Consider the following 22,697-nt stretch of genomic DNA (forward strand, 5'->3'; position numbering starts at 1 on the left):
TCGAGGATAATCGGCCATTGGTCACGGTTGATGTGACCGCTAATCTCCTGGGGGCGAGAAGGAAAAAAAGAAGCCTCTGTTTATAAAAGTATGGAAGACTTTCAATCTTTCAGATTATTTTAAGTTGCAAGAATTTATATCAGTGCAAAGCTGTGTGGAAAGCTTTAAATAGCTGAATGGACTTATAATCACTTTTTAGTTGTCATGCAGTTTGTGGAAATTATTTCCTCTTTTGGACTAAATTGTGTTCTCTGTCTTTTTTGAACTTGTTTTGGTATTTCCTGTTTCTCTACCATGTTTTTAGTTATTAGTTTCCCCCTTGAGTGTCTTCCAGGTGTGTTTTGTTAACTTGTTAGCGAACAGCCTTATTAGTAATAGCAATAAGTTATTACACCTTGCGTATACAGTATATAGCTTCTCTTCTGCTGCCTTCTGTGCAGCAGAAGAGTGCTTCTCTTCTTGTGCCTTCTGTGCTCCCTGTGTTTCCTGATCGTTGTTTTTTGTTTGGATTATTAATAAAACCCCATTGGCTGGTTTCGCAGACTAGCCAGTCCCTGACTAAAATGCACGTTTGGGCTGTCTTAACTGAAAACAACTTGCACGGATCTTCTTCTAATCAATGTTGAAAACAGGTGTGGTGCTTAATATTGTTTTGTGCAAACTGATTTGAGGGAAAAAAATATAAGAGCAGCTTATATATATATATATATATATATATATATATATTGTAAAAGCTTTTACTGTCACTTTTGATCAATTTAATGTGCCCTTTGATCAATTTAATGTGCAATTTGCAGTTTGAGAGTTTCACCAATAGACTGCCAAGCCGAACCCAAGCAATAAAAACGTATACCATTATGAATATTTTGCTTTTTATAGAACATTGACGTGTTTTTACTGTCACTTAGGACATATTACGGGGTTTGTGCAGTTCTTTTTTCCAATGCACAAAACATTTCCTCCCACAAATGTCTGTCAAGCTTAGCTACCTCCACCCTGAATGAGCTGCTCTCAGGACGATCAAAAAAGCCACATGAGTGGGTTATATTGACTCACTACAAATATAACTCATAATTCCTTTTTAGCTTCTATTCTCATACCTTTGTAAGATGTACAAGTGTGTTTGTGGGTTTCAGCACGCACAGTCGCACACCAAAAAAAACTGAAAGCAAAGCTTCACGCTGATTCGTTGTTCGTCATCTTTAGGACACGCCCCGTCTGCAGAGCATGAGGGTTTGCAGGGACATCCGGTCTCTACTGTTACTGTGCGAATACTTTCAAACACTCTTTCCAGTTTATTTATTTATTTATTTTTAAACGTGGTTTTTGGTACATTTTAAATTGTCGATTTCAAATTTCAAGTCGGCAGGTTAAAGTGTTGGGTTTTGTCAAACCGCCAGCAGGTAATATCTCCGAATCACAAGATCAGCGCATGGGTAAACAAGCGCTGCAATCATGGTCCTAAAATCAGAAGATGGAATCGGTGAGTCGATCTAATAAGATTCACATTTGCAGTGGCCAATGATGTTTAAAAATATAATCGTAGTGGCTTTGTTTTTGTCTCCTGCTTTTTGAATTGTTGAATATTATTGGGAACCGTTGCGGTCGATATGCAACAGGTCCATTCATGCTGTCTGAAGGGAAAGGTTAAATGATGTCCGATTTGTTTCACAAAACCATTTTGAAAAGAGAGGTTTATAGCCAGTACATATTTGTTTATTAACAAATAAATAAACACATATAAATACATGTTTATAAACATAAATGTATGTTGAATTTAGTTTATAAATTATTTAATATTTCCCTAGGCTATATTTTCTTTTGAGTTGTCAAACAATCCAAAGAAAACATCTTTAAAACCCAAGGAAAAGTCACTTTGAAAATAAGATTAGATAAACATTAAAGGTCCCCTGACATGGGGTTATTTTATTATTTTATAATGTTTCCTGGGTTGCCCTTATAGTGTTGGTGTATTTTTTTAGATTAAAAATAGTCATAATTTATTAATAAAGGGCATTTTTCCTTGCCTGATTTTAGCATCTGATTTGAACGCTCTGTTCGGTGGCGTGTCTGCTGTGGGATTCAGTGTAACCGGCCACTGCTGTGATTGGCTGACATGCTTGCATATGAAATAGCTACATATTATGAGATTACCGAATCGGAAAAGGAAATTATTATAATAAAATGCAGAAGGTAAGGAGTGTGAAATTTCTGATTTTTGTTGCAACTATAAACTTTGATAACGAAAAATCTGTTTTAGCTTATTACTCTAACCTTTTAAAATATAATGTATGCATTTGAATGTTTGATGATTTTTAAAAGATAGAAAGATGATGCTGATAGAAAGATGATAATAGATAGATAGAACTATTCTACCACTATTCATCAGTATGCATTGATTAATCCAAAAATTTTTGCTGATGTAGCAAAAAAAAAAAGTGCAACCAACTGAGAAAGATGGTAGCACCAGTGCAACCATTGGAGAATTTAGTCTGGAGCTCTGTAATGTTGTTTAGTGAAGTTTTTATTTGATCTAAAGTCCCAACATTGTGACTGGTTGAGGGGTTGAGGTTGAGGGCAATGGGTGGTTGAGACCAATCCTCTTTCCATCCGTACCTCCTTACCCTGGATATCCAGGTCAGCAGTGGCTTTACTTGGTGCGACCCCAAATCAAATTCTCCAGATTAAGAAAGGCCTGTCTCAATCCGGTTCTCTTTTAGGATCTGCCTTTTTATTACTCAAAGTAAACCATATGCTCAGAGGCTTTTGCGGTTTAATCGAGTGATTTTATTTATTTATTTTTTGCTGTTAATAACAATCTGACTGAATTCAGGTCACGTCTAGATCAGAAGTTTTTTTTTCTTGTCAGAGTACCAAAGCTTATGCCCTGCTGAGTTTTTTGAGCTATGAAAACAGGCTAAACTGGACTGAGGACTGTGTTGGGAAAACCAGACTATATAGGACAGAAATCGCAAATGCAAACACATCCATGCAGGAGAGGTATGTTTGTTTTGTCTCTTTTGTTGCGGATGGAATAAGAATAAGACAAAAGCTGAGCAGAAGAATGGATGGTCACCTTATGTACACTTATCTTTATTCCCCCTCTCTTTTTTAATCGTCTCTTTCAGTATTTGTTTTGTCTATAACGTTTCTGAATTTGATGGTTTCGGTTACTGAAGTTGTGAAATATTTTTAATATGCTGATGTGGTGTTCAAAAAAAATTACTTGTTAATCTGATCTCAGTGTTGAAAAAACTTGTGCTGCTTAATATTTTTTTCAAAACTGTGATGGTTTTGATGAATAGAAAGTTCAAAAGAACAGCATTTATTTCACTCAACTTTTATAGCATTACAAATGTCTTTACTGTCAATTTTGATTCATTTTAATTCGTCCTTGTTGAATAGAAGTCTTAATTTCTTAAAAAATAAAATCTTAGTACTGACCCCAAACTTTTGAACAGTAGTGTATATTAACAAATACCACGGGGCAGCCACAGGGTGGAGCGCTTGAGTGTGCTGAAATAAGTGTGTGTACGCGGGGGAGGAGACAAGAGGAGAGGGTTACGGAGAGCCATAAAGAGAAAGAACATGAGGAGAGAGGAGGGGGTCATTTTCAGATACAGCAGAGTTTGTGCTGAGAGCAGAGCAGTCGAGATCTCAAACTGGCCGCCTCATTTCCCTGTAGCATCACTTCCACTCAACATATGGAGCGCTGGAGATTACTGGAAGATCTTGGGAGTTTGACTTCTGCTGCTTTGGGTAGCAATAACGCACGAATGTCTATTTATCTCGGAAAAAGAAACTGGAAAGCTGGAATTGTAAAGGCATAGAGCTGTCATTCAGTGATTACAGGATTATATTACTCAGGTACATTGTACTTTTTTTATTTTTTATACATTTACAGTCATTTGTCTCTGTTCATCACTTATTTCTAAATGTAGCAGTGTGTCACATCTGATCACATCTAATAAATTGTGTGCACACTTTGACAAACACAATGACAGTTTCTTTTGCAGGCTTGTGGATGACTTTTCCCTTCACTAGTCATTGTAGAATGAGCGCCAGTATGACATCAGGAAACTTATGGCGGCCACAGGACATATAGCCTACATAGATGGAGGCTTTGTATGTGCTTCTGGGATGACTTGATTAGCTGTAATCCTGATCTGTGGCTTGTGTTCTTCAGCTGCCTTTCTTATCAGTGTGTTTGCAGAGACAATGCTTTGGAGCAAGTGGTGGGTGTTCTTGTATCAACTGATGTTTAAGCTAAGATACTTGATTGTTGCAGCTTTGTCCTTTTTCCTGCTGGTTTTTTCTTCGTTTGTACTCATTAACGTGATATAGGCTAGTACTGCATATTGACGCTTATAAGGTAGTGAGATGTGCAGATACACAAGTGTGAATACTTGGACAATGCATTGCAAACATGCAGCATACATTTGAACATAATTGGCAATACTGAACCTAACCTGAGTTTGCTTCAGAAGCATCATTAAACAGAATGTTTTTGTTCAGGTAGCCAGTTGTAGCTATAAAAATGTTGATAGTTTACTTTTAAGGGTTAGTTTGTCTAATAATTTTCTCACCTTAATGTCATTCCACTGTTCGAAACGCAAATCAAGATATTGGGGATAGGGATTGCAGTTGATACGTGATCTGTATACCACGGTTCGAAAAACATCATAGAAAGTTTATCATTTGCTCTATTAGGTTTTTTAAACCATTTGTGGGCACAAAGACATGGAAAAGAACTCAATTCGGACATTGAATTCTTTCTCGTCTATTTGTGCTTGAACAGATACAGATGCAAAATTGTCAAAGATGGTCCACAGAAAAAACAGTTTCTTATGGCGTGAACGTAAAAAATCGAGAAAGAAAACATATGCATATAATTATAATGAATTCGGGCCTTCGGTCTTAAAGTGACGCCAGCCTAGTATACCAGCTATTGTTTGAGTCATTAATGTTAAAGCTGCAGTCCGTAGCTTTTTTTTGGGTTAAAAATTATCCAAAATACATATTTGATAAAATACGTAACCAGTGTTCAAAACTATCTGCTTGCCTTCGCTCGATTCAAAGCGGTAAGCTTGTAATAATGTTTTTAATTCCAGTGGTACTGGTGGATTTCCGCGGGAGATTCGAGCATGTCTTTGCGTCATTACGTCACACTCGTACACATAAAGAAGAGTCTCAGCTAGTATAATCTATAATTGCGTGTGAGGATGCTGGAGGTGGAGATTTATAAGCTTTTCTCACAGCACTTGATATAATTAAACTTATCAATTTGATGGCGCATCCAGAAAGGTTCAAAACGACAATCACCATTGACAACAGATTCACCCGTTGTAAAACGCAAAAGACTTTTGGACTTCGGAAAAAAAAAAAAACATATCGGAAGGACTTTACATGTAGTCACGCAATGCTGACGTTGAGAACAAAGTATCATTTGCATGGTTTTGCGTGATATGATTACTTATAAGCGATTGTTCGATTTAATCAGCGCGATTTACTGTAATGTCAGAACCAGAACAAAAGTGGATGTTTCTTATTTGTTCAGATGACATTTTCCGGTGTGAATTCTTATGTTGGTCAAACTTCCAAAAAGAATAATCTGTGATTATGAATGGCACTATCCACACCGGCTGGGTGACTGACAGCCTCACAGTTACCTCAAACATTGTGTTCATCCACACTGTGCCGTGTCGAGTGTGTTGAAGTACAACTTGCGTAAAGTTGATTCTGCGAATGACTGCAATTGCAGATTTTGAGCAGAGATGTCGACAAAGAGGAAAAACGCCAGACTGCAGCTTTAATCAAACAAGAAAATTTTAAGAGAAAGCAAGGAGGTTTTCAGTTCTGAAATTTACAGGATATTCTTATAATATGATGACCACTTATATGTCAAAAGCTCAAGGAAAATTAGATTTTTCAGTTCATCACCCATTTAAAATGCCTTCTAGACTCAGTTTTGAATCAAAACTGGGGTCGTCCAGGTTTAATGGCCATGTGTAGTCTATTTTTTTGATCTGTCTCCTCTTCTCTTCATTGTTGATTGATCAGTCAGTGCAGACAACATCCCTAATAAGAAATGTTTGGTTAGCGTTTTCTCAGGAAAACAACCTCTGGGTTCCACGTTTTCTTCAGCCCTTTACAATGTCCAAATGACAGCATGTAGCCAGTTACTTGATTGACGATGGCACATTCTTCTGCTCCTGTGGTGTTTGTTTGTAGGGGTGACATGTCTGTGTGTTGAATTGAGTGTGTTGAATTGACCTGGTCAGCAGAGAGAGTATTTTAGGCATGGTGTCCTCCTGCTCACGCTGTGGGTCACTGTGGAAAAGTTCTTGAAGTATTAAAAATGTCTTTTAAAATCTCTGTGGTTCTCTTGATGTCAGTATAATGATAGAATTGGAAAATAACAGCCCATAGAGTTGCTTTGGAGGGACCTGGGCCATATAGGGACTAGAACAACATCATGGAGATTGTGTTCAAAAAGCCACTCAGAACACCTTAGCAACTGAATGGTAACCATAACACCATTTTGTTTGTGGTATGTTTTTCTGCTATTACTACTTTAAGTGTGGAAATGGGCAGTTATAGACTTCTTCTGTTTTTTCATAAAGAGTAAAAACCAAACATTTACTCTGCAGAATGGTCATTCAGTGACAACTTGCTTACAAGCAACAGTTCACGTGATTACGGCCTGCCAGAACTTCTGCGCTCAGTCACATGATTGCGCTGTGAGAGAACTGCAGGGTGATGCACCGCTGTGAGCGTGCCAAGAAGTACCACCGATGGTGACATTGAGTCAGAGCTGGATCACATTACCCAGGAGAGCTCGCCCTAGTTTGATATCTCGTTTTAGAAATATATCTGGCACTTAAAGGCTGTGATGATACAGCGATTCCACTAAGAATCCATATATTGATTCTTTTATCAATATAAGTACTTGGACATATATACTTTTAAGTACTTTCTTTCATTTCATCTGATTCTGATACATACACTATATTGTCGATTTTTAAAATTGGCCCCTCAAGGAATCGTTACAGCTCATAATGTAACCCCTTTATACGTTGCTATACACAATCATAAGGCTCAGACCAAGATTTAAATGATCTTAATGGAAAAGCATTAATCCTGTACAGTAATGTTGCCCACAAGAGACACCTCACATCCCAGAAAACTGGTCCAGCCACGTGGTTGGCAGACCTTTTGACATCAATTTAGAGTGCCTTCTCTCTAAAGATTTATATTCTCATATCGATGTCAAAGGCAGATATGTGTCTCTGCTATAGTGGCGCTTGCCTGTGAGTTCGGACCAACATTTGACTTGGAAATGAATGGTAACTTGCACGTGGTTGAGGGCTTGGATAAACCGTGTGACTGCCTTGTTGCCATGGCCCAACATAGAACCATTGACATCCAGCTTCATCTTATGAATTTGGATAACTCAAGCCAGGCAAGAAGCTGCAATATTGAATAAATAAACATGTTTGTGTCCAACCAGCTACTGGCAACTGGTGTGATGTTTCCTGGCTACGGCCTGCTTTTATTCACTTTATTCTCTTAATTTAAATTCATCGAATGCTTGTTTGTGCGTTAATCATTTTGACAATTGGGATTTTTGTGACTTAAATTTATGTCTGTTTGCCTTTGAACTTTGAAGCCATTTATGCTTATGCTCCTAAAGATCGACATGTTTTTTTTGCTGAGATGTTTAAAATTTGCAGTGTTTCTGTTCTGGGTAAAAACCACTGAAATCGAAAATTCTTGGGCCAGCAGCAATCATGTGTCAATTTCAATCTTCAAACCGTTCTATTTCATCAGAAACGATCTTAAAAAAGGGCTTTAAGTGTAAAATACTGAACTTGTCCTTTAATATGAGTTTCCCTTGCCTGTATATGGTCCCCCACTGGCTAGAAATTTCAATCGGGGTAAACTGAGCTTTGTCTATCGTTCTCTGCCTTTGAGAAAATGGAAGTTCAGACGGGCTGATGTTGAATCTCCTCCGTATGACGTCATACGGGGGAAAGCCAGGTAACCCCTTTCTCTGCCTTGCCCGCCCAAAGAATATGGGTTGCTCATGAGAACATGAGCTAGGAAGTACAAAAGCGCGAGCACGATTTGAGTTTTCCCTTGAGAGACATCATGGGTTGCAAAACGGGCGAAGCATGGCAGGCAGTTGATCAGTGTTCGGATGTACAAATGAACACAATAGTATTTTTTAGTTCCTTCATCCGAGTCTCTGAAGAAACAATGGGTTCATTTTATTTTATCCTCACTCACTTTTTTCACAGATGTAAATCCATATCCAAACAAGTAATGCTCATATATTCAAGGAAAAATGCTTGTAATGCAAATTTAGCTTAAGCAGAACTTTGGCTGAGTGTTGAAACTCCACGCAGTCCATAGTGATTAATGTGTGTGTGATGTCTTATCTGAGTTCCTCTGAAATGAATGTCCACTAATACAGCTGCCCACACACTCCTACCTCTCTTCTCTTCCTGAGTGAACTTTTCTTCCTATGTGATATGGACTCCAGGAACACATGTATTGTGTGTAAACTCCAGCTTCACCTGAGGCGAGACTAATAGATTTCGTTTGGAGGTTGCAATACCAATTTCTACAAAATGTGGGGGGATGGACTGCTTTCTGGACGGGATTTCTGCTCACAGACTGCCTGTCAAACATACCAGCTGGAGTTCAGCAAGGAATTGCATGCAGTGTATTACTATGGCAACAAATAGTCCTTCAGAAACATGGCTATCCATGTGATCAGTGAGGGTGATCGGTGGGCAGGCTGTAGGTTTGGAGGAGGAGGTGTCTTTATCACAATGGTGATTCTCATCAGCTAATGGTGCTGTAATGTCAGGGCCTGGTGGTTTGAGAACTGTTGCTATGGCAGCATGAGATAACCATGACAACCTCACTTTTATGTGACAGTGTAAATGGAACAAGGAATCAATTAGCCCTCCGAGATCTCCACGGCCCGCTAGTAGGGTCTCTGTAGGTCCCCAGCAGGGTCAGGCTAGCATACGGGCCACCAGGAAGGGATTTAATGAGGTCGCATGAAAGGTGAGGGTCGTCATATCATATGACTGAGTGTCTTTATTTTTATTGGGAGGTCAGCTATCATATGGCTAGCTAGGTAAGGTCAGGGTTGACTTTAAATGCCTTTGTCTTCTTAACATACTTTTGTTGTATGTAGGTTTTTCAGTACCAAAGGAATTTTGTGTTGTTTTTATGGTGGCTTCAAATGTCCCATGTTGTTTTTAGACCTCTGTCTAAAAGTGACATGAAGCCATTCATCTCCACTGCCAATCATGTTTCACGCATTACTGATAACATAAACTTTTCATGCAGGGACTGATTCACTGTATATTCTAAAAATTATGTAGCTATAAATAGTAATAGGAATGATATTAAATATTAATAGTCAGTGTTGGAGGTAAGGGATTACAGGTAATGTGAGATATGTAATTGGATTACTTTTTCCACATAACTAGTAAAGCACTACTTTTACATTTCCAACAAAACATCTAAGTTACTTTATTTTCCTGCTACTTTTTCTATCTTAAATTTTTTCTATCTCACTTGCACAAAAAAAAACAGATTCAGTATTTCTCAAAATGAATAAATATTGTAAAACAGAAACTTAGAATGTTACGCAAACCTGCAATAATGAATAGTTAAATTACACAAGTATACTTTATGTACAGTATTTCATATCACCATTTAATGTTTTTGTTCCTGACCTTTTGATATTCCAATTCAACCATAGTAATTAGCAAAAAATTAGTTCATCACATTTGTTAATCCCCCCCATTCTTCTGAAATTGCAAATGAAGGGTTTGTTTGAGAAGCGCCCTCTACTGTACAGGTGTGGATCTGCATTTCCTTCAGCCTGAATAATTGTTTTATTGTTATTAAAAAGCAAACAAGCAAGCCCAGCCCAGAAAAAGTAACGCAAAAGTAACTTAACTCATTACTTTCGATAAAAAGTAACTAATGCAATTAGTTACTTTTTAGGGTGTAACGAAACGTTGCAATGCATTACTTTTAAAAGTTCAACACTGATAATGATAATAATGAATCATGCATAATTTTAAAAATACCTCCATACATATGTAATATAGTTTAATACTTAAAAAAAGAAAACTAATGTATATGTTTAATGTAATGTTTCACCATTTATTTTTTTTGATGCCATATAGTTAACAATTTAACATATTTTTACTATTGTATTTTATTTATTTTTTTATATTAAAAACTAACTTAACTTTTTTTTACTGAATTTCCTTCAGGTCATTTTTCCAAGTATTAATGTAACTTTTGAGAAGTACCTCAATTTAATCTTACCCCTAAGTTCATGTATCCTGTATTAATATCTTAATATAATGCACACCGATAAAGCCAGAGTCTGACTGGCATCAGCAGATTCAACCAAGCAGAATCAGGGGGATGTTGGCCCTCAGCCTGGTATTGAACTGACTGACTTTAGTGCTCTTGATCAAAGCACTTAAACTCAATTGCTTCAGAGAAATGTTTAGGTTTATGGATGCAAGGTTCATATGAATTATTTGTGTTCTGCAAATTTCAACATCAGACCTTCTAGAGCGCATCAGAACTGCTGAGCAGAATGGCTTTTTTCTGATGGTTATTGGCTTGTTTGCCAAGGTTGAGAATCAGCAGTGTCCTGACAATATTTTATATCAATATCTGGGTCATGTTATGAAAGTATTGCATAAAATTTGTACACTGAATGTCTTTAATAATAGAAAGAAAAATAGAAAGAAAATATTTAAATAATACATTTTTCTAATGTATCATTTGTGAAAATGCAACTAAAGATATTAGTTCTTGGTGTTTTTTTGTTTTTCCCCTAAACCATTTGGCAAATATAGACTGAAATGGCTAGCTAGTGTGTGTGACGTGTCTTGGCTGGCCTCTACAAATTCTTCGAAATAGCTTTTAGTTTAAAGGAAAAGCATTTAATTAAATGAACAACTTTTTGTTTTGCTCTGAAAACTTGAAGTTCTCGATCAGAGGCCCATATAAACAACTCTGCTGTGTTTTTCTAGCTATTGATTGCCAAGTTGGTTTGTGTCTCAAAGGCAATTTACTACTTTTCCTCCCGCTCACAATCTCCACAAGCTCTTTTTTCCAGTGTTGCACATCCCTTCTTTTTACATCAGTTCTGTTTCTCTGAAAATATTTTGTTAGGCCATGTAACCTTTTAGAAATGTACAAAAATGTTTGAGTCGAGTCCGCAGCTTGACCATTTGCATGTTTGTGTTTTTCCACTTTTGTACATCTGAATGCTCATTGTTTGCTTTTGTTTGTTTCCTAACAAAGTACCGGACGACCTGACGCCAGAGGAGAAGCAGGAGCTGGAGAACATTAGGAGACGTAAACAGGAGCTGCTAGAGGACATACAGGTAATAACTTCCAGATCGTTTCTCTGAAGCAGTAAAAATCATTTCTATCCACTGTGTTTTGAACGAGTTTGCTTTTTGAACTGCCTGATGTCTCATTAATTATACTAATTAATACTACCAAATCAACCTCTCTCTTGGCCCTGGGCAAGGCAGCTGGAGTGAGGTGGATCTGAATAGGATTTGGATCAGGGGAAGGGCTTCCATGACCCTGGCTGTAGTTTTAGTGTACAGGATTGATGGGATGTCTCACCCTGGGATATAGACTGTAACAGCTGGCTCGTGAAGGGGCGGTATGCTTTGGAGCAGATGGTGCAAGCCAAGTCCAGCGAATTCAATTATGCTGATTCTATTACGCAATTGGAATGTCAACCATTGATGCCCCTCCTGCCAAACACTGTCCCCTTCGTCTCTTAAATGACTTAATCAATCAATCATGTAAACCTTCAAATGAAGTTTGTTGGCATATCTTTGGCATTTATCTTTGCCAGTAACTGCCAGTTCCATTCCCTTCTCCTGCTATTTTCTGATTGCCCTTGAACAGCATGACTGCCATCAGGAGAGGAACAATCTCTCTCTTTTGGTCGTATCTTTACTCTTCTCAAATTAGATGTACATATTTATTTTCTAAAATTAGGAATTTATTTATTTAAAAAAAAAAATTTTTTTTACTTGGAAATATGCTACTTTTGTTTTATTGTCAAATATGATGGCATTCTTGATTGCTTAGTCTACAACATCATTATATACCGTTCAAAACTTTTGAGACTTAAAAAAAATATAATAACCAAGGCTACATTTTTTTTTACATCAGAAATACAGTAAAACACTTATTTTGAAATATTATTACAATTTAAAATAAATGTTTTCTATTGTATTATATTTTTTATAATTACATATTTAAAATGTAATTTATTCATGTGATGCAAAGCTGAATTTTCAGCATCATTACTCCAGTCTTCAGTGTCACATGACATGATCCTTCAGAAATTATTTTAATATGCTGATGTGGTGTTCAAGAAACATTTCTTATCTACATTTCTTAGAACAGCAAACGGAAATCTTTTATAATATTATAAATGTCTTTATTCTAACTTTTGATCAATGTATTCAAAAAGAAATCTTAATGACCCCAAACTATTGAACAGTAGTTTGTCAAAATATTTGTGAAAAGTACTGTTCAAAACTTTTATTATTATTATCATAACTATTATAAAGTAGGGCTGTGCAACGATTAATCTCATCCAAAATAAAAGTTTGTGTTTACATAATATATGTGTACTGTACTGTGTATATAAATACACACACGCATGTATCTATTTAAGTAATATTTGCATGTGTACTGTATACTGTATATATATATATATATCATTTATATTATAACATTTTATAAATGATTAAAAACATTAATATATACATGCATGTTTGTGTATTTATACAAAACAATAAACTTCACTCACTGCTGAGCTTTGAGTGACAGTAAAAGCTCAGGTTTATTAATTTTGTATTTCATTGTTGAAAAATGTGTCTTGCGGAGTAAGATTCCTGGGAGTGTCATGATGAACATGTAGCAGAGGATTTGTCCTGTGTGGAGAGACAGACAGTAGAAGATGAGTTAACTGGAGCGTTATAAGACCTTCACATGAATGGAGGTTGTGATAGGTCATGATCAGAGGGAACTGATTGAATCAGCTCAGTATAGCAGACCACCTCTAGACCCTCTTACACTCTTAATGAAGGAGCCATGTGATGCTGCCCGCCAGCAGACACTCCCTCTGACCCGGAACACACACGTCTTCCTTCAGGCAGTACAGCATTCACGATTGATTTAATTCAACACCAAAATTAAATTTCATGGTTTTTGCTACCAAAGTACATGGTATCCGAACAGATACCGAATATGCTGTTGAGCACAGTCCTTGGAGTATTACTCCAAATGTCCTTGCTCTGTTTTTTTTACTCTCACATACTTAAGTGATGGTCAGCTGCTCTGCAGTATTATTAGTCCTGTCAAGTGAAAGAGACTAGACAGAACATTAGCTTTCATGTATAAGTAAACATCTGCTATTTCCCAGAGTGCTTCTGATTTTCACTACAATAACCAGTGAGTTTGAAAATCGATGTTAGGCTGTCTGAACTAAATGTTTTTTGTTCGCACTCACTGAACCAGATGTGTTCAGATATTCAGCAGATCCAGTCTGGCTCTGTCTTTCGTGTTCGGCACCAAAGGCCTTGTGCGGTTATTGATGATACTGTCGTATATGTCAGTCCAATTAGGGTTAGCCGGAGCTGATCGATGCTGTGTGTGTGATAGCACGTCTCGGGATTTTAAGGTAGTCTGACATTTGCCGCTCTTATATTGGCTGTTGGGAAATAAGGTTAAAAGCAGTGGTTAGAAATAATAGTGGTTTGTTCTTTTCTGTTCATGTCATTTTCATTTATTTGAGGTGTTAAAACAACAACGACAAGAAAAAAAAAACACATTTTAAATGTTTTCCTAATACAGTTTGGCTTCGTTAAAAGCTTTGTATTTTATTTTGACTGTATAGAAAAATGTGACAAATATGACTGGAAATAAATGTAATGTGTTAAACGGAGCTAAGAGTATTACACTCTAATTAGAAGCGTGAAGGGATTGGCCAAAATATTTAGTATCTGAAACCGCAAGTGGTGTTTAACTTTGTGTCTTTTAAAAATTGGAAATGATAATGGATATAAATAGGTATAAATTTAATATACTAAATAAAATGTAGTGATTAACCTTATCGTCCCAGGTGTCCTCTCTGATGGCAGTGGGACAATAAGTAAATTGCTCATGTAATATTTGTCTAATGGAGATGAAGTGGCCGATTAAAGTGACTGAAATGCCACGCTCAACCTCTCTGTCTCCATAGAGTCATGCAGGACAATCCTGGTTCACTCTCGGTCCAGCTGGAAAATTCAGGCCGTTGCCAAGAGACAGAGGAAGACATTAAATGCACTGCATAAGGATAAAACGAATGGAAAAGTGTGGGCTGACAACTTGTGGCATTAGTTTACGTTACATTTATGTGGCAGCTGTTGCCTAGCAACATTCAGATAGAACTTCATTATCATGACCACTTTAAAGTATCTTTGTGTCTGAGTTGGAGTTCAGAGAAACTTTTAGTCAATTTCACTGTTTGACTATTTGTTGTGACTTTCTGTCTCTTTCTGGAGACATTTTTAGACTTTACATGACTTAAACATGTCTTATTTTGCACCCCTTCATAGATTTGTGGTGGACCAACTAAATAGCATGGTTTTTGTTCTCCAGATTCTTTATTACATGTAAATAAAAGCCGAAATTCAATCTGTTCATCATATAAAGTGATTGAGTCTCTTCAGAAAATTTGGACTAAACCGCTCAATTCATATGGATTAGTTTTAAGATGTCTTTTTGAAGCATCAAAGTGGTAGTTGTGTAGGTGTCAATGGAGGGATGGAAAGCTCTCAGATTTCATCAAAAAGATCTACATTTGTGTTCTGAAGATGAATGAAAGTCTTACGTTTTAAGATTGACATGAGGGCGAGTAGTTAATGACAGAATTTTCATTTTTGCGTGATCTAACCCTTTAACACATTGCTTTATGGAGCACCAAGAGCACTTTTCTGGGTCAGGCATTTAGGCCGTGTGCCCACCAAAGCGTTTTTATCCAGCTGAAAACGCTAGACGCTCTGCTGAAGACGCCGTGCTTTGGGCGCTTGAGAGCGTTTTGGCAGCGCAGCGTTTTTTCCGTTGAGACGTTTCGTTGCTATGATACAGAATATCCGCAGCAGTTGAATGGTGTGACAGTTGGTCGGTGTGGTATTAGTCCCGCCCCTCCTCCACTGTGATTGGACGGCTGGGTAAAAAGTGACAGTGATGAGCGCTGCGTTTTATCCAAAGTTGAACATTTTTCAACTCCCAGCGACCAGTAAAAAACGCTCAGCGCCTCGGTACGCTCATGGCATTTAAAAAAAAAACGCGGCGCTCCCATTGAAAACAATTGAAAACATACGCCAGGCGCGTGGAAAAATGCTTTGGTGGACACACGGCCTTAAGGTGAAAGCAGGCTTACGGTGAGGTTTCAGGTCATGCACACACTGAAAATGTATAGCGAAGGAAGGTCAGATGTTAAAAGCGTACTTACTTGACCTTACCAGGTGCTATAGCTCGAGAGGGATGAAGTGTTAATGCAGAATGCATCGAAAGGGCAAGTGTGTGTGTGCGCGCACGTACCCTTGGTGGATTGGTAATATGAGTCTTATTGATCTATGCCTGAGCTTCTTCAGGAAGATGGATTGCTGTTGTTATGACACACACACTGACTATACATGCTTACAGCACACACACTTACAGTCTTGCATGTGGATACTAGTACAGTATAATTCACTTTATAAAGACAAAAAAAGGGCATTTACGATAATACATCGGCTCACCTGCTTTTAAAACACTCCTATTAGTCACCTGTATCTGAACACCGAAATCTTTAGGTTAGACTCTTTAGACTTTTGCTTAAATAGGTTAATGCATTAAAATATTAACAAAATAAATTAAAACACTGGTTGGAAGATATTGTGATATTTTGGATAGATAGATAGATACACACACACACAAACATATATCAATGTACTCTTGCTCATATACCCTCTTGATATCTTTGTCATCATTTACCTCCCTCCCCCTTCCCTTCCCCCTTAACAAACGCTACTTCATCTTGATATCTAATGCAGGTGTCATACTGTGCCATGATTGAATGTTTCATACTCTTGATAATCATATTAGATATTTATGATCCTCTGTGTGTTGGTTTTATTAGATTCAGGGCTCTCCATCACTTCTGTGGCAGGCTGACTTTTAGAGGACCGTCAGAGGGCAGCCCCACCTTCAGTTTTCCTTTAACTCAAGCATGTTTTGCTTCTCTTCTTTTTCTTTTTTTTGTATAGCGGCTCAAAGATGAGATAGTAAAGGTGACGAATGAGATCGAAAGTCTTGGCTCCACTCAAGAAAGGTAAGATGGGTTTTTTATTTTATTTTAGTCAGCATTAAATCAAAATGGTTTTTTAATATTCTTTTCTTTTTCTTTCTTTATGTTTGATGGATAATGATCTATTTGCCAATCAGATCCTGTTTCACTTGGAAATATGTTACACTATCTGAGAAAAATGGCTTGTGAAAGCTGGTTTGTGTTAATGAAGGAAATATCCTCCTTCAACTGGTGTTTGCTATCTGATTCTGCTATATTTACACACACACAGACACTCACAAACACACATTCTCCATTTACTCCCATCCCTTGTTTGAATATTTAATAACAGTGCCCCCTGCGGGAGGGGAGGTTGGTGAATTATGTACGGCTCTTTTGCAAAAAGGGGGTGTCATTTGTGCAAATTGACTGAGATGTGTTTAGGACTTTGCAAGAATGTCTGAACAGTGCATTATGGTCATAGAGTATGTTCAGTGAGTTTCCTTCATAAAGGAAAAGCATTTAAAACTTAATGTTTTAAAGGAGTCTGAGACAACTTGAGTTGCACTGCTTTTCAAGTTAAAGACTTAAACTTTTAAAGTCGTCAAGAAATGGGAGTTGTGACTTATCTTTTCTTCCCTATTGTGGCGTATATCAGAGTTAAATGGCTTCTTGAACAAGAGAAAATGTAGGGCACCACTTGATTTTGTCCATCGGGAATTGATTGGAACGTTGTCATTTCATTACAGTTTGTACCATCCTCACGCTAGTAAACACGTCCTCAGAGAAGAGAGGGATGAATTAACAACAAATATTATAATAATATTGGGGACGGATAAATCATTTAAAACAAATACAGCAATATTCCATTTAAAAAAAGATTTGTCAATTTTGATTTTGTGGTAAAATAAAATTAAAAAACGTCTTGAGAACTTGCGGTTTTCCATTCCACTGCCCTTGTCTTAATGCAAAACTGCATTCTGTGAATGACCCCTTATACTCTCAGACTGCATTAACCCATATTCCCAGACCAAACAGTATTGCTCTTAGAATATACATCAAACTGAATCAGCCTTTCAGGCCCATTCATTATACATGACGTGTGATCCCACTGGGATCCCACCGAACACTTCACAGGAATGCCCACTTTGATTCACATGAGAGCCATTGTGATGGAAGAAAGCCATTTTCAGAAAGGGTTCCCCTCCTTTTATGATATTCTTCTGTCGTTCTTTATTCCTCCTCCCCCTTAAGTCATGTCACATGGCCACAATGGACGGTACAGTAGTGTGTGGCCCCTTTTACAGGCTGTGGCTTTTCATTTTACATGTCACACCAACATCCAAGAGTGCATTTGGCAAAGTGGATTGGAATGAATGATGTCATTATGTCAACTCCATTCCTAGAGATTTAGCTTTAGTTTACAGCTGTCGAAAGAACCTACCCAGTGCTAATAAAGCCCTCGTATTTCTGTGTTTACAGAATAAATATGCAGCGGAGTAAACAGATTGCTATGGGCCGGAAGAAATTTAACATGGATCCCAAAAAGGTAAATACGCATTGGGGTGAAATGGATTGGGGTGAAGTTTTCTAAATCATAGAGATTACCTGGTATGCTTTGACAAAGAAGATGATCTCCATTACATAAAAGGCACTTCCATTTTGCATTTTTAAACCTTTGGTCTTGTGTGAATGCACAAATTATCATAATCACACAAGTTTTGTCACCAAGCATTATGCAACCACACCATTTTCAATTCATTTCCATAGATCCAGCAGAATCCACACTCATAGGCTAAAGTTCAGAGAGCAGGAAAAGAGTAAAGGAAAGAGATTTTTAATGTACTTTACCAACAGGAAACTGCAATTATAATGCGTGCATGTAGGAAGTTCTTTATGTTGAATGTTTTTTTTTTGTTTTTGTTTAGGGTATTCAATTCCTTATAGAGAATGAATTGCTGAAGAACACTTGTGAAGATATTGCTCAATTCCTCTACAAGGGTGAGGGCCTCAACAAGACAGCCATCGGAGATTATCTGGGTGAAAGGTAAGAACAAGTACTTCTGCCAATGGGTTCTGCACTGAAAAATGTTGCTGCTTCATAAAAACAAAGCTCCTGAAGTCTAGATATCTGGGGCCAGGGAGATTTTTATTTATTTATTTTTTTTTAAAGTAATGAATACTTTTATTCAGCAAGGATGCATTAAATGTCTGTCACTTTTGATGCATCGATCATAAGTGAGATATTTATAATGTTACAAAAGGTTTTAATTTCAAATAAATACTGTCCTTTTGAACTCTCTATTTGTCAAAGAATCCAGAAATAAAATCTATCACTGTTTTTAACATTTGATAATATGAATCTTGAGCACCAAATAAGCATATCAGATTTTTGAAGGATCATGTGACACTGAAGACTGGAGTAATGATGCTGAAAATTCAGCTTTGCCATCACAGAAATAAATAAAATGTGTAATATACAGTATTAAAATAATAAACGGTAATTTAAATGTTATATATATATATATATATATATATGTGTATTACTGTTTTTATTGTATTTTTTTATCAAATAAATGAAGCCTTCTCACTGACCCCAAATTGTTTAAAAAAAGGCGTACACACATTTATTGCTTTTTTTACGTCTTTTTCAAACAAATTGATTGGTTGCTTTACATATTGGTCAGGCAGCCTCTTCCTGTCCGAATGGGTGTTTCTTGACCAGGATAAGCTGCATTGTGAACCAGATTTTTAGTTAAAGTTCTGGCTATGTAAGACTACATGCAACCTACATGGTCTTAATAGACTGTCACGTTGTTTCAAACATAATTTAACATTGAGCGTAACTAGGTTAGTGGAAGTTAAACAGATTTTGGCTTTGTTAATGTTCTGAATTTGCTATATCTCTAATCGGAGCTCAAGGGAGGATGACATCAGCGATCGTGAGCTGGTCCTCACTGACCGCAGTAGTCTGTCAAAGGCCATTATCTACTGCATCAAGATGGCCTGTGCCCATGTGAAAGTGCTGCTTTGTTGTAAGGGTCAGCTTACGCATTTATTGATGGACTGAAATTCAATGTCAGTGCCAGGCCATCAGGGACCTATCAGAGCAGGAAGGAAAGGTATATAGTTTGTGTGTGTCTGCATGGGGAGGATTATTTTCCTCTCTCAGTGTAATTATAGATATGCATGATTGCACTGAAATCTGAGGCTTAGTTCACCCAAAAATGAAATTTCTGCCATTTATTTACTCATCCTCATTTCATGAATAATATATTTTAAAATTAAAAAAAAATCTAGTCTGTACCTATAGCAGTAAAATGTTGTGGTTTTCTCTACTAATTTCAGTACCAGAGCAAAAACTGTTGAATTAGGAAAAACAAAACCAAAAAAACTTGTTTGTTGTCACTGTCAGTCATCGCAGTTTCCAATTCAGTCGTGGAGTTAAATAAAAATCTAAACTTGTATTCAGATTGTGATTGGGTAATAAACAGAAAGCAAGAGAAGAGCCTCTCTATAATCACTGAATTCTGCACTCTCACAAAAACTTCTGTTATTATAAAATAAGCAGTCTTAATTTCTTAATGAATCTCTTATTTACATCTCATTTACACTGTTGGTTAAAATGGTGGATTCGCGAGCATTGAAGTCTCAAGTCTCATTTATTTGTATAGCCCTTTCAACTACAACGTAGACCAAAGGACTGTACATCTCAAAACAAATAAAAACGTACAAAAGGTAAAAAAAGAGAACAAGAAAGACACAATGTATAATAACTTTGACACCTTCTAACATTGAAGAAGGTGGTAAGTAGATTCTGACTAACTAACTTACAAGCATCTCCGATCGGCCATTGCGTTCACATGCTCAACAGGTATGAGTGTGATTGGCTACAATGCTCAATGCTTGTAAACACACTGTAAATAGAAAGTTTTGATGCTCAGAGACCTCTCAAACACGAACAAGAGTGTTTAAAAGAAGCCAAGGACTACCGGTACTGGTACCGTCAACTTTAAAAAAAATGTTTTTTAGTATGTTTGACAACCTATTCTATATAAACGATTCTATAATTTGAGAGAAAGTGTCTAAAACCTTTTGGTTTTTTGTACATAATCATCTGTCTTGTATCGCATAAATGCAAACGCATTATTTTCTCTGTCACCTGAGGAAAATCAATAGTGAATCCCAGGATCATCTCTGAAGTGTGGTCACGGCAGTGCAGAGCAGGATGAAGGAGTGAAAGAGTATAAAGCTTAATGGACAGACCCCCTAAGTGGGTTAATGCATTCACAGCTCATTGATATTATCGACATGCCCCATTTCCTCATTGAAGAAAGGGCTAGTTACACACGAACGGTAATCCCAGCCGTAATCCCCCTGTGGGATTTAATGCCCATTGGAGACGTCTGAGAGGAGGATCAGTCACACTGTGAACCCGGCATGTTTTATAACAGTAGACATGATTTTCAGTGGCACATCTGCATTTTATCTGCCTTTTCTTCACAAATTTCTGTAATTTATTTAGCTCAAATGTCTCATGAAACTAATGGACAATATTCGTTTTCTGCCTTGTCTCCATTGGTATTTCCTGAAGGAAAATGTCTCCAGATTTCACTGTAACGTCATTGCTGTTGATCTAAGAATGAATCTCCTGTTGATCACATTCATTTTAATGTTTTTTTCCAGGGATGAATTCAATATTCAGGTTCTTCATGCCTTTGTGGAGCTTCATGAATTTACAGACCTTAACCTGGTTCAGGCACTCAGGTGACAAAATATAGATCTGTAGATTATGCAGCAAATGTATTTGATATCCTCATGTCATTGTGATCTCATTAATTGAGTTAATTTCTTCCCATGTTCCATGCAGACAGTTCTTATGGAGTTTCCGGTTACCGGGTGAAGCTCAGAAAATTGATCGAATGATGGAGGCTTTTGCCCAGCGTTACTGTCAATGCAATCCGGGTGTTTTTCAATCCACAGGTGTGTGTGTGTGTGTGTGTGTGTGTGTGATAATCTGATTGCTTTGCTGTAGGTTTTTATTAACAATATAGGTTTTTAACAATATCAAAAATACCTGTGAGATTTCATAATTTTCAACACCAAAGCAAAAAAATAAATAAAAAAAAATAAATATATATATATATATATATATATTGGCTTCAAATATTTCTCCATTAAGCAAATCTCTTTAAATTCTTATAAATTTAATTATTTGCGTAGTCATCATGAGTAATAGATTTTTATTTTATTTTCAACTATTTAACAGATGCAGAAAATTACTTCTCTTTGTCTCAAACCAGAACTGCTTTTTAGTCCCTCTGTAATTTCCCTCCACTCACACCCACTCACTTTTTAAGGGCCTTTGAGAGGATTAGAAATGCAAGAAACATTTGGTCGAGCGCTATTTGGACGTTTTTTCTCAGCATGATGTCTGTTCAAGAATATTAGCATAACTCCTGCATTTGGACATCAGTTAATTCACTACATTTGGGCCCGTTCCTCCATACAAACTCTGATTATGATTCAGATGAAATATATCTCACACAAGCCTGGTGTTTGTTGCATGCTGAGGTTTCTCAATTTCCTTTGCAGATACATGTTATGTGCTTTCATTCGCAATCATCATGTTGAACACGAGTCTGCACAACCCTAATGTGAAGGACAAGCCATCTGCAGATCGATTCTTTTGCATGAACAGAGGCATCAATGATGGAGGAGATCTGCCAGAAGACCTGCTCAGGGTCAGTGTCCCACTCCCAGATTTTTCTATTGTTGTTGTTGTTTTATAAATTTTAATATAATTATTTTTTTTTTTAGGTTTTCATAATAATAATTATTACTATTATGTTGTTGACTTATTGTATGTATATATATATATATATATATATATACAGTACTGGTCAAAAGTTTGGAAAGAAGTCTCTTGTGCTCACCAAGGCTGCATTTATGTAAACAAAAATACAGAAAAAAACAGAAATATTGTGAAATATCATTACTATTTTAAAATAATGCATTTCTTTTTTAATATACAAAATATATTTTATTTCTCTGGTGCAAAGCTGAATTTTCATCAGCCATTACTCCAGTCTTCAGTGTCACATGATCCTTCAGAAATCGTTCTGATCAATGGCTCATGAAAATCACAGAAATAAATAATATTTCAAAGTATATTAAAATGGAAAACATTGATTTTGAATTGCAATAATATTTAACAATATTACTGTTTTTCTGTATTTTTGATCAAATACAGGCTTGATGAGCATTAGACATTTTTCAAAAACACTCACAT

The 22,697-nt window shown here is 36.8% G+C and overlaps 1 protein-coding gene across 4 annotated transcripts in view; it reads left to right on the plus strand.

Annotated features, from left to right (window-relative positions):
• Positions 1–22,697, plus strand: part of cyth1b (cytohesin 1b) — a 52,216-nt gene that overhangs the window by 25,027 nt on the left and 4,492 nt on the right. For 2 of the 4 annotated variants that reach the window (XM_089122294.1, XM_089122292.1), the window contains exons 2-8: positions 11,359–11,441; positions 16,386–16,450; positions 17,888–17,954; positions 18,334–18,452; positions 21,092–21,172; positions 21,276–21,388; positions 22,001–22,149. In XM_089122294.1, the coding sequence (XP_088978420.1) occupies positions 11,359–11,441; positions 16,386–16,450; positions 17,888–17,954; positions 18,334–18,452; positions 21,092–21,172; positions 21,276–21,388; positions 22,001–22,149 (677 nt within the window). Of the gene's footprint in view, positions 1–1,223; positions 1,484–3,629; positions 3,868–11,358; positions 11,442–16,385; positions 16,451–17,887; positions 17,955–18,333; positions 18,453–21,091; positions 21,173–21,275; positions 21,389–22,000; positions 22,150–22,697 lie in introns of those variants that run through there. The other 2 variants (XM_089122293.1, XM_089122295.1) reach the window with 2 other exon arrangements.

This window comes from Pimephales promelas, chromosome 17 (assembly GCF_988280905.1).
Source record: "Pimephales promelas chromosome 17, fPimPro1.hap1.1, whole genome shotgun sequence".
Taxonomy (NCBI): Eukaryota; Metazoa; Chordata; class Actinopteri; order Cypriniformes; family Leuciscidae; genus Pimephales; species Pimephales promelas.